Source organism: Dermacentor albipictus, chromosome 8 (assembly GCF_038994185.2).
Source record: "Dermacentor albipictus isolate Rhodes 1998 colony chromosome 8, USDA_Dalb.pri_finalv2, whole genome shotgun sequence".
Lineage (NCBI taxonomy): Eukaryota > Metazoa > Arthropoda > Arachnida > Ixodida > Ixodidae > Dermacentor > Dermacentor albipictus.
This window is the reverse complement of record NC_091828.1, coordinates 47,575,447-47,589,027: the sequence shown is the minus strand read 5'-3', so window position 1 is coordinate 47,589,027 and position 13,581 is coordinate 47,575,447. Positions and strand designations below refer to the sequence as shown.

The 13,581-nt window shown below is 42.2% G+C and overlaps 1 protein-coding gene across 1 annotated transcript in view; it reads right to left on the bottom strand.

Moving 5' to 3' along the window:
* LOC135910184 (fatty acid synthase-like) overlaps nucleotides 1–2,750 on the bottom strand; it is a 168,267-nt gene extending 165,517 nt beyond the window's left edge. The window contains exon 1 of the mRNA XM_070524611.1: nucleotides 2,618–2,750. Coding sequence (XP_070380712.1) covers nucleotides 2,618–2,750 — 133 coding nt within the window. The remainder of the gene's footprint in view (nucleotides 1–2,617) is intronic.
* Between the last annotated feature and the right edge of the window lie 10,831 nt (nucleotides 2,751–13,581).

The window sequence follows — 13,581 nt, the reverse complement described above, 5'->3', positions numbered from 1 at the left end:
AAAACCCATTGCTTTTGCGTCCAGGACCCTATCGCAAGCTGAGCGTAGCTATGCCCAGATCGAGCGAGAAGCATTGGCGATAATCTTTGCCCTCAAGAAATTTCATCGCTATCTGTATGGGCGGACGTTCACGTTGTTCACGGACCATCAACCACTGATAAGCACCTTAGGGCCACGGAAGTAGGTTCCATCTTCGGCAGCCGCTCGCATGCAACGATGGGCTTTAATCTTGGCTTCTTATCGCTGCGACTTGAAATATAGGAAAAGATCTCAAATGCAAGTTGCAGATGCACTGTCCAGACTACCTGTTTTAAGTGGAACCGGTATAGAGGAGACACATACCCTCGCTGTTTTTGAAACTATGCCACTGGCTATGGATGTTGCTAAAGCGACCAAGTACGACGGCACGCTAAGCAATGTTTACCGATATACACTGGAAGGACGGCCAGCACAACTCAAAGACGCTGAACTGGTACCGTACTATAGCAGACGCGCGGAGCTATCGTTAGAATCGGGATGCGTCATGTGGGGAAGTCGTGTTATTGTGCCAACAACGTTGCAAGACGCCGTGCTGGGACTGTTGCACGCAGAACACCCCGAGCATCACGCATGAAGATGCTCGCTCGTAGCCAGTTATGGTGGCCAGGGCTAGATGCAGACATAGGAGTGGTAAAAATGTGCAGCATCTGCCAAGCGATGCAAAACAGTGCTCCTCGTGCACCGCTCGAGCCATGGCCATTTCCCGCCCGATGCTGGCAGCGAGTGCATTTGGATTTTTTTGAATTTGAAAAAACGACATTCCTTTTGTGTGTTGACTTGTTTTCCAAATGGATTGAGGTGTTCCCTATGAGCTCAACTACAGCCGCGAAGACTATCGAGCGTGTGCGGAGTCTATTTGCTTCTTACAAATTCCCCGAGCAAGTCATTCCTGATAATGGTCCACAGTTTTCATCGCAGGAGTTCCAGGAGTTCCTCGATGCCTGTGGCATCCGGCGCATGTACAGCCCGCCATACCATCCGGAATCTAACGGAGCTGCCGAGAGGATGGCGCGAACCGTTAAGAGGAGCCACCGCAAGCAGCTGTTGCACGACAAGGGAGGAAACGGCAGACCGCTGCGGGAGTGGCTGGACGACTTCCTGCTGGCATATCGGACAACACCTAGCACAATAACAGTCAAGTGTCCAGCCGAACTGTTTTTGAAATGAATGCCGCGCACAAGACTGTCCTTGCTAAGGCCCTCATTTCGAGACGACATGCAGAGCAAGCAAGAAGCGGTAAAGCGGCATCATGACTAACGAAGATCGATTTTTCGTTCATTCAGGGCAGGGGACTGCGTATACGTAAAGACTGTCAGGCAAGAGAAAATGTCGTGGACTGAAGGGTGTGTGGTGCGGCCAGTTAGCCCTGTGACCTATCTCGTAAACACAAAGTCCACCACGTTCATGTTGACCATTTACGTTCGTGCAGTTTCCAGCATGCAGGATCAAATGTTGGTGCGGAGGCCCCGAGAAGACACTGCACTGAGGACGTTGTGCGTCATCGGGAGGCCCCAACCATGCCCCAGCAGGCATATCATGAAGCGGACCCGGCAGCACCTCCCCCAGAGGATGCAATAACACCGGAACCACCACCACCAGATGGGCATGAATTGCCACTGCCTGCTCCCCACAATGACCATCCTCAGACGCAAGCCGAAGCGCCTTCCGACCCTCCACCAGTGCTGCGCCGAAGTCAGCGTGCCAGGAAACCACCAGACCGATATGGGTCTCACGATGTCCGCAACCGAAGATAGTAATGACGACGACGATCTTGGGGGGGGGGGGGGGGGGGGGAATGTGATGGCCTAACGCCAAGTGCATGCCATGCCACTTCGTCATCACAGGCACTGATATGAGCAGCGGATAAGTAACCGCTGCCTATAAAAAGCGTGTGCACAAGAATAAACGCCGATTCCTTGTTCTGCACCGGCCACTGTCGTTTTATGGAGTACGGCTTCTCGGTTGCCGCACGCTACTACACTGCGACATGCCGTTAACTGAATTGGGGTGTCTGATCCGATTTATGGAATTACTCGGCGGGATTACGACTCAGCGGTTCAAAAAATCCTCTACATATGCATTCCATGCAATATTAAATAATATGTTGCTGAAACCCAGACGCCGAGAAAACAATTTCTTGTTGTTTTAATGAATGAGTTAGCAATGAACATATTGCTGAAACACCATGAAATTATAAAATTTTGAACAGAATCTCGAAGTTTGGTTTGACTATTCTCTAAAACCTTTCGTTTCTGACCTGAAAAGAAAACTTGCTGTACGCACCTTGCGCTGAAATGTAGCTTCAAACCAAATTATGTTGTTACTGCTTATTTTTTTATTATTCGCGCCAAGGAATAACATACCTTGCAGCTGTTGTAAATTGTGTTCTGAAGCACGCATTGAAACCTTCTCGACTTTATGGCTGATGTAATGCCTTTCGCTAGCAGTGGCGGCTAGGGAGAATTATTACAGGGGAAAATGTTCTAGGCAAAACATTTTGTAGAAGTTGCAAAGGCATCGGTTATGCTAAAACATATCATAAGGGGGCTACACTTATCAAACATTTTGCGAAACCCACCAGGAGGCCAGCGCAAGTCATCCTCGGTGATGATGTCGACACCCGCATACAACTTTTCCTTGAACTCTACCAGGTGATCCGCTTGTGGGAAGTAGGCGGAGAAGCCAGTGATAACGATGTCATCGTCCGCCATGGTTGTCTGTGGATAACCCTAAATCAAGGAGACAGAAAAAGGAGGTGCTATATACCATGTGTCCCACGAAACTTGTGCCATAAGTTACACAGATGCAAGCGCCACGTAGATGGACAGAACCAAACTAGTGTCGTTTGGCGTCGTTGAAGTAAGCCAAAGCACCTTTTTTGCGTTTCGTCTATTTATATAACTAGTTAGTATTTATTTTTTCACTTTAAATTCTTAAAGCCAGAGCAAGAGTGTCAATGAGAAAATTCTGAGATAGAAGTGCTAAGGGACTAGTTCCACGTCACTTTTTCGAGTTTCGTGGGCCTATTTCAGGCTTCAAAGAGGTTTGCTGTTGGTCGGTACCTTGCGCCAAATTAGCCACTTTAGGACCCGGTCTGGCGACAGAAAGTTCTGGTTGGGTCCCGGGCTGCTTTCTGGACACGCTTGATTTACATTTCGGCGCATCAGCCAGCAACGCTTAGTTATTGATTTCAAACCAGATAATGAGCATGCTTAACAGTTTCTTCGCCACATGAGATGTTCTCACTTTAGAGATTTTAGGTTTTACCATTTTATTTCAGTGTGTAGTAGCCGCAATACAATATGCGGTACATAAAACTATGGCATGAGCACTGGTGTTTGGAGTGGATGAGTAGCAGCAATAATATCTCAGATAACGCCTAACAAATCTTGCATGAAATTTAGAATTACCAAAAGCAACACGATTGAAAGTAATAGTTGTCTATTTTTACTGCAAGTGCTTACAATATAAAAAGTCATAAATATACAAAATCTGCACCTGGTTTCCACTTATTAACTTCTGTAAGTCAAATAAAGTAGAACAGTTAGACTCCACATAGGTTGGCGCAAATAATAGCCATAGTGGTACGCAAGCTATGCGGAAACGCAGTAGCTTCACAAATGTGAAAACGGGTAAATTCCTATTGTACAGGGAACATTTGTTCTTTACTCATTGCAGAAAGCACCTTGTTTGACTTTGCTGCAGGCTTTGGCCTCCCGAAGCAATGCTTTTGAGCTCAGAGTGCATGCAGAGGCTTCCTTTTACAAGTTATTGAGTTCGATCAACTTTTCTGTGGCAGCAAGGCTGTCTAGTGCGCTTTCAATTGGCGCTGGAGCCTCAATATTTTTTGCTCAATTTATGAAAGTCGCCATAAAGTAATGCTGAGTGTTTCACTTTCATTTTTTGCAACAATGAATAAGGGCACTTCGACAAGCTGCGCTCAAAATGTAACAGATGAGACAGCTAGCAAAGCTTCTGTCAAAAGACGGTCTGAAAATAACTTCGTGCTCTTGTGTGAGTGAAAACCCCACACTAGGAGATAGATTCCTCGTACCACTCGGTACATACGCTATCGAAACGCTTATGAATACAAGCGATCACTGGTGAGAAAGATAAAGTTGCACTTGATATTAGTCGAACGGAATTGTAAAAATAACACGTAGTCATAGGCATCTACCGCTGTTTGAGACATCTTAAAACAGCGTATACGCTGGATTATCAAATCGACAACCCCAGGGGAGCTCATTTTGCTTCAGTGCTGCTGTCACTAAAAAAATTAGTTTGGCCATAAAGGCGAATCAATGTATCTGATAGCAACAAGTTGGAATTTTACGCGAGGTGTAGGGCAAGCGGCATGTAGTGACAGCGTAAATTGCAGGCAAAGTAAGCAAAGTATACGTGCGTCTTGGGGCGTGTGTACACACATGAACAGGGAAAGGTCGATGACTACGAGTAGCATGCGCTAGAACTACAGGGTGTTGTAGGCATTGTCGCCTTGCGTTGACATCACTTTCCCGCGCTGCGGTATCTCAAGCCAAGAACCTAGGTGTGCGTTCACTTCGCACACTCGTGAAGTGTAAGGTTTTGTGTACGTGGTCGCTTAGCCTCGGCCTTCTGTTCATGCCACAGTACGTCTAGGCATCACGCTCATTGAGCTGCAGCGTGCGCCCCGCACGCACCAACACCTTCTTAGTGCATCCCAACAAATTGGTCGTCGCGTGTGTGCGGGCCCATCTCACTTCATTGCAGTGAGCGTTCCGCTGTAGCTTCGCGGCCTGTGTTGCGCGATGTATTACAATTCGTCTCAGCAAGGAAAATTGTCCAACCTGGGGTCGCGTAATACAGCTCTTTCTGTGTACCAGTTTCTCCGATTGCAAACTGAACACGTCTGCTTTTGCAAAAATGCCCATTAACATGATTTAGAACTTTTACAACTCCCTGTTTACTTTACTGACAGTCAATTTATGTTTACGTTCTAGTAACACTTGGTAATGCATTCTCAAAGTACTTTTTTCTTACTTTTGTGTAAAGAATATGTTACATAAAAGGTTGACCGACATTCTTCTTGCTTTTGTGTAAGGAATACCTAAGTACAGTGTGAACATACCGTGTTCCAACGTTTGTCTAAATACCAGCTTTAATACTCGGTCAAAATGCTTGTTAGTTTTGTGTAAAGAATGTTTTACTATACATCATCAAAATGTCTTCTTTAAAAGACATGTATCCTCACTACGTCAACAGCTTGTACTGTTTGCCGAAAAATATTTATAATGAGAAGTAACTTGAGAATTAGTCATAAATTTTACTGACACACATTAATGTCGATATATGACATACTCAGGAATCAAGCTCTTTAATTTAATTCACAGTCCCAATCCAAGTCGGTGGCGAATGGTTGACGGAGTGCTACCGAAATGTTTAAGGAAATATGTTCATAAACGAGTTACGCCAGGTCACGCAGTTTGCTTGATTTTGCTATAAACACGAAGCGTACAAACACTACGCTTTCACAGCGATCGCGATGACTTAATGTGTGGTAAATATTGTGTGATCATAAACTGATTCTTTTCAAGTTCCTACCCTGGCCATACAGGACGAGATGTAGTGAAGTATTCAGCGTATTGTTTCACGACTGCAAGCCTAAATCATTACGTGTGTGTGTGTGTGTGTGTCTGTTTTCGTCTTGTTAAAAGCACGTATCTGGTTATCGGACAGTAATATGCAGCTAACTGCTACTCACTTTCTTTGTCTTTGATAATTTTTTCACGATTTCTTTAATGGTAAAAATACAGAAAATTACATGTATGTAGGAGGTTCCATAGTTGAAGACTCTATGGAAACCTCCAATTAAAGGCACTTATGATGGTAAACAAAGTTTAAACCAACCGTAGCACAAGAGATGAAAGTAATATCAGAACATGCTTATAGTATATAAGGAATAACACTCGCTAACTGCATGACAGTATGAAAACCAGGATAAAATAGGAAAACACCTTCAATATCTGTAAATTATTTATTATGAATGCTTTCATTTACGTTTAAATTGATATACGTTTGCATTTTTGTTTAGAGGTGGTAACTTATTCCAAAGCAATATCGCGGAAAATTCTGCCGTCCGTTTACCATAGTTAGTACGCACTTCAAGTAGACAGAAGTTGTTATTGAGTGCACATCTAGTGTGACTATGAGCTATCACGTCACAAGGTGAGAAGCAGATCAATGGTAGTTTTTTTGTCATATTTGTAGATTATGATCCCTAGATTATATTTGATGAGTTCTTATCTTAAATGATTAGCATGCTATTTTCATGTAGTAGTGATTTTCCATTTGCAAAGGGTAATAATTCTAATGGATTGGTCCTCGATTACCTGGAGGGATGCCAAGTGAGTGTTATAAGTGTTACCCCATCATATTATGCAGTATTTCATATGGGAGTGAATGAATGAGCGGTATAGCAAGATTAATGTACCATGTCAAAAGTAGGGGCGAGTTTTAATTAAAACGCGATTACCTTAGGCTATTTTCTTTTTATGTGAAAAATGTGATCTTTATTTTTGAAATGGAAGTAAAGAAAATGCCAAGCAATGATGAGCATGGACAGGGAAAGATAAAGTGTGAACGAAAAGTTTAAGAAGGATGTCAAATGTCGTTGATGTGAGGAAAATGTAACAAATTTAGTCTTAGTGGCATTATTATTTAATAAGTTAGAATTACAGGAACCTAAAATATCTTCTATATCAGTATTTAGCTTGTTAATAAGAAGTAACGGGTTTTTATCAGAGGCAATTATCACAGTATCGCCAGCGTACAGAATGCACTTAGTATACGACAAACACTTAGGTAGATCAATATTATAAGTAAAAAAACAGTAACGGCCCTACGATGGATCCTTGAGGGACACCAATGTTAGTACCAATGTTAGTGGTTTATTGTCTGGAATAGACATTAGACACAGACTCAACCTGAACTATGTTAGATAAGTAACTTTTTAATAGTGAGAGGGCAGGATCACGTACACCGATAGCCTCCAGCTTAGTAAAAGAGATAGTATAGTTTGAGCAGTCGAATGCCTTTGTTAGATCGATGAAGACTGAACCTGCAAATATACCTTCGTCAGTTCTGTTTTGATTGGTCAGTTAGATGTATGAGTGCCATATCTATTGAGTATTTATTACGAAAGCCAAGTTGACATGAAGAAAGAATATTAAATTTAGTGAGGTTTTTGGTTAGACACAATTCAATTGATTTCTCGAGAACCTTACGGAAAAAAGCTAAAATAAAAATAGGGTGAAGGACATGTATTAGTGCACTGTCACCTTTTTTTCGAACTGGAATGACTTTACCGCGCTTAAGCTCGTTAGGAAACACGCCAGTCTTGAATATAAAATTAGTTTTATAAGACAGGCTATCAGAAAATAGGCGCGCAATCATTTTAGTGATAGTAGGCAGAACTTCATCAATTCCCGCACAGGTGGGTTTTAGATGACATATTGCCTTCCGTATTTCTTCTCGTGCTGTGGGGAAGATAAAAACTGAGTGAGGGAGAAGATTAAGTTGAATGACTTGTGAAGGAGAGGGTGTGTTATTATGAAAAAATATAGGAGCTGAAAGCGTTGGCCATTTGGATAAGGGAGTTAAACTATGAGTTATTGTACATAGTTTTTGATACCTGTTCTGGTCGAGAATTCTTGTTTAGAGAGGAGTTGACGATGTTCCATTTCAATTTAGTAATATTGCCTGCTTGTAAGATTTTTTGCTCAATATATATTTGGTTTGCCGACTTTAACTGGCTGTTTACAGAGTTACGTAACTTTCTACGTGGTGCTTCAGCGAACACTTTCAAAAATCTTTAAAAGTTGCCTCTGGCACATATTACAATTCTAACCTATGAGCTGCTCTACTTGAAGCGCCGGACAATACTTGCACAAAAAAATTGAGATGCAAAATCGAATAATTAATAAAAATTCACTTATTCAATTTTTAGCTAATTGTCTTATGACCCATTTTGCAGTTCACAAATTGCAGCAGTGGACTTCGCCAGACGGATCCAATCGGAGCGATGACTGAGGACGGCGCCAGTTTCGACACTGAAGCACACAAGTCACTGGAATGCCAATGCATTTCTCCACAATGTTCGGGAATTTATATCTCGAAACCGGTGTCATCCTGAGAATTCGTACCAAATGGATCCGCCTTGTGAAGTCCACTGCTAGAATTTGTAAATTGCAATATGGGTCATGAGATAATAAGCTAAAATTATTTAGTAAATTTTGCATTTCAATTTTGGTGCAAGTATTGTCCGCCGCTTCGAGTAGACTGGCTCATAAACTAGAATTGAACTTTCTGACACAGGCAACCTTTGAAAAATTTCGGAAGCGTTCGCTGAAACACCCTGTACACCGGATAATTAGGTTGGTATTAAACGACCTGTCTTTAGTTTTTTGTACAGGTTATCGCGTTTGCGCAAAGCTGCTAATAACTTCTTATACATCAATGCATTGTGAGAGAATGCAAAGCTTTTTATTAAATTTCCTTTCACAAGTGAATTTATGAATATGTGATATAATTACAGTAAGAAATTGATTAAATGCTCCCTGAGGACCATTAAAAGTTTTGATTTCAGATCAGTCTATTTCAGCAATGGCAGTTATGATGTTCTCTTTGGCCAGAACATATGTGGAATGGGGAAGAAGGCAAGCACTCGAGTTATAATTAAAGCGTAGAAGCATCAAGTAATGATCACTTATGTCAGTATCGAGAACTTTCACCTCTGGTGAAGTTAGTAAGCTAGAGAGGGCGTAATCAGTTAGCATCCCTGTGTCACTGGGAACTTGCTGTGTAGGAACATCGATGAAGTATTCGTATCCGTAGCTTCGTAGCAGACTAGGGTAAGAAATAAGTGTTGGCGATCATTGGGTAGGGTAAAAGTAATGTCACCATTTATAATAACAATTTTATTTTATGGTGAAACGGTATGAGAAGTATGATCAATATTAGATAAAAGTCATTGACTGATCATGAAGGGGAACGGTAAATGCGACCAAGTATGAAATCTCTGTGATCATTAGAGGGAGAACAATGGACTTTTTCAATCCAGACGGACCCGCAATTAGTGATGGGTAAGTGTAGATCATGTCACCAACGATAAATAAGATCAGGAGAGATATATATCACCGCACCACCATGACTGCTAGGCAATCTGTTAAAATATTCCTAATTGTTGATAAGGAAGCAAAGACGATATTTCTCATCGTCTGATAACAAAGTTTAAGTGAAGGCAATTAATGAGAATGAGCTAGAACCTGATAAAAGGGAATGATCAATGTCATCAGGGTGTTTTCAAAGAGTTCTGCCATTGAAATAAATTACGGAATGAAATCCACTTATGAAAGAGTTAACTTTATTAGGTTCCAGGCAAGACACCATTATTTATTTGATAAGTGGCTAGACAATGAGCACTGATTACTCTGCTATTAGTCTATGCTAGTAAAGTTGGAATCATCACGAGTGTGCAAAACTGTGCTATTAGTGGTCTTTCCAGTCTTGATGTGACAGTTGCCATTCCAAAAAACATCCACTACTTTTCTTGCTTCAGTGTTAGGGCTTTGGAAAACAAGGCCTTGTTACATGGGGTCAGATGATCGTTTACGAAAGCACCTGTGTTAGAAATGTTAGAGAAGCCAAGATCACTAACACAAAGCTTAGCCTTACGTGGTTTATTGACGAAGTCAGATTTCTTAGTTCGAGAGGAGAAACGCGCAATGATGTTTTTATCACTAGACCGTTTAGGCAGGCAATGAACAATGTCGAGAACATTAGGAAATATGGGACAGCCAGCTTTTTCCGCTAGCATTTCATGATCGCGATGCAGCCCACTCTTGGGAACATAGAACGCCCTTGATATCAGCATTGTTCAGGCGTGCGTATTGCTCAACTTCTTCCAACTTGCGAGTGAGTGAGTGGTTTTGCGTTTTTAGTTCTTCAATCTCATTTACCAATGAGGCATTTTGGCCATGTAAGTCCTCGACAAGTTCATTCAAATGTTGTGCGCTTGATTGAAGGGACTCAACTTCCTTTTTTATTTCTACAACATCAATGCCGGGTTCTCATTTTTATCAAGAACCTGCCGAACACCTTATAAGAGGTGTCTTTAGCTGAACTGTTCATTTTAGCCTCTAGATCCGCGATTTTTTTTAGAGTTCAGCATTCGTTAGCATGGTATAGAATAAAATAGAATATCAAACACGCAAAGAGGAGGTGGACACGGTTGGTGGCAGCAGAGGCAGTGGTATGGAAAAAAAAAGAAGAGTTGCTGAGAGACCTGCGTAAACGGGGGGCTCTGTTTAAGTTGCGGCTCATGCAATGCCACTGCTGCTAGTGAAGAGTAGGCTCCGGGGCTCGCTTACTTACTGGGATGGTGCTCAGGGCAGCGACCTCCAGTGGTGATATCGTCTACGTCGTCACCTGGACACGATGTAGTATCGAAGGCGCAGCTTCACCAGCTGTCGATGATTCAGTAGCGTCCGGGAGGGCAGTGCGACGATGCGGCCCCACGAAGATCGCTGTTGAGATAGAGGGAGGTGGGTGAAAAGTGACCAGTCAGGATAACTGCGTGTACAGTGAACTCTGATTAAGTTGTGGCTCGTGTAATTCCACTGCTGCCAGTGAAGAGTAGGCGTCGGGGCTCGCTTATTTAAAGCAATTGAGCTTAGGGCAGCCACCTCCAGTGGTGATATCGTCGATGTCGTCAGGAGGCCAGGATGTGGTCACGCAGTCGCAGCTTCACCAGCTGTCAATAATTCAGTGCCGTCCGGGAGGTTAGTGCTACGATGCGTCACCACAAAGAATGCCGTTGAGACAGAGGACGTTGGGTGAAAAGTGACCAGTCAGGATAACTCCGTAAACAGGAAACGCTGCTTAAGTTGTGCCTCGTGCGATGCCACTGCTGCCAATGAAGAGTAGGCGTCGGGGCTCGCTTACTTAAAAGGATGGAGCTCAGGGCAGCGACCTCCAGGGGTGATATCGTCGATGTCGTCCGTAGGCCACGATGTGGTTATGCTGTCGCAGCTTCAGCAGGTGCAGATGATTCAGTGTCGTCCAGGAGGGTGGTGCGACGATGCGGCGTGGCACCGCGAAGGCTGTTGAGACAGAGAGAGGTGGGTTAATAGTGGCCCGTCAGGATTACTCATGCAATGCCACTGCTGCCAGAGTTATTGTATTCTGCAAAGCACCGATGTTTTAAACAGAGAGTTTACACAGAGTGTTTGTATTCTGCAAAGCACAGGGTTTCAGGATACAAGGCCCGGAATCGTACAGGTAAACAGCTAAAATCTCACACAAACAATGATGTCCATGATAGCCAAAGTGCAACTACAACTAAAGCCCAGAATGAGGAAGCATTTTCGCATGACTACAGTCTCATTTCTGCTGTTCCCAAGTTCGTCTGATTGAGTGTAATAAATGATGCAAACTTCCCAACGTTTCTGATTTGTCGCACTTGTATCTACAGTGGCTCATTTCGCACCCGGTGGCTTCAGGTACACAGCGCATCAGGAGCTTACAATTTATCAATGTTCCCGTAAGATCGCATAAACATCCATAAAGCGCGTCACGTTAATGGTGTCAAAAAGGAAATGAATAGTTGCGGCAGCAAGCATTATAGTTTGGTATACTGGGTGATCTAAATCTATAATTTTTTAGGTTGTTATATATTTATAAGCAGCTTTGAACATGTTTTATTCAAACACTGTGACCGATTTTGCGCGATGTTTCTGAAATGCCTTAAGGGAAAATGTTGGTAGCAGGTTTTAAATCAATGACGAAATCTAGATGAGGCCGAAGAGACCATTTCTAGAATGCCGGTAGGATGTTGGCAAAGTCTAGAAACATGCTTTTATTCAATGTAGGTGGCCAATTCTTGGAACAATGTTACTAGGGTATCTAAAGAAAGCGATAGTAAATTGTTAATAAGATGTCTACAGATAATGTGTGAAAGTTTGCTGGGGGATTTAATGAATGTTAATGGGAGACCCAAAGAAAGTGTTCCTAGACCATTAGTACGGAGTTGACAGACAGCCTATGAGCACTCTTCAATTTGATGACTGGTAATGAAAATCTAAAGAAAAGTGTTTCTAGACAGTAGAAAGTTGACAGAGAGGCTGTTAACACGATTCAAGATCATGTTGGTGGCCAATTGCTTCTAGGGTCTTACAAGGGGTTAGGAAGCGTTAAGACTGTTCGAACAATTTCTATTAACTTTTGGTAGGCTGTAGTAACAATATTCTGAAGACTATTTAAAATGAACTTGAACTTGAACTTTATTTGCATCTATACAACGTACAGATAGCAGGGGCACAGACAAAAAGCCATAAAATCGGCTTGACTAGGTCTGTGTCCCTTATTGGTTTCTTTGGCATCACGTAGCAATGCGTGCACAAATACAAGATGAACAATAAAAAATATAAACAATATGGGGATAAATGCGACTACTTATACAAAGTTATTTCGCACTGCGGCGAAAAAATTGACATGAGTGCAGAAATAATATTGTCATACAGGTTACGAAAAACACGAACAGGAAAACAACAAAATGCAGACATGAATCCCTTCTCGTTCACGGGTAATATTCACAGAAATACAAAAACTAAATAGGTCACTGTGCAATTACAGCTTAGAATACGTATACATCATAACAAAACACAAAGAAAAACACTAAGCATTCATGTGAATGCCAATATGAATGGCAAGTGTGGCCACCCAATTGAAATGATAATAAGTAGGGTAATTAATGAAAAGAGTTAAGTAGAGATGGTAGTTCATGGCGCAGCATTTGATTCCCGTAGTTAGTTCTTGAGTGCGGAATATGCCAAGTTTCTCTGTGACGTGTACTGAAACTGCTTGTATTTAGTGTTAGCCTTGACAAGTGCGTAAGAAAATGAGTGCTACCTTTTCTTTCTGTAAAAAAGCGTTTCAGCAAAATTGTATTGTAGACCGATTTTATCGGCGCTATATCTAATTGACGAAAAAGAGGATCAGTATGCGCATCGAATGAAGAGTTTGAAATTGCACGGATGGCTTTCTTTTGCAATAAATATAGAATGTTGATGTTACTGCTAGTCGTGTTGCCCCATACGAGGTGACAATAGTTAACATGAGATAAGAAAAGAGAATTATAAAGTAGGATGTTATAGGATGTGTAGGATGTTAAAGTTATAATGTTAGAAATTTTTATAATCGTCGACATATTTCGGCAGCTGGCGTTCAAGTTTTCATGGAAATAAATTTTTTAGAGTTAATGGAGAGTTCTTACAGTGCCGTATTACGGTACATTAAGTGCGGTAAACGGTACGGTATTACCGTTCCGGACTAACGTACCGCGATGAGCGACGACGTTTTAGCCGCGTGGTCCTCTTGATGCCTACAGTAATGTATTAATGATGATAGTGGCTAACATTTGAGCTTTACAGAATTCAATACCTCTGTGCTAAGCACGAGAGAGAGAGAGAGAAAAGATTTATTTGGACCATTGAGGTCATTGCTCTT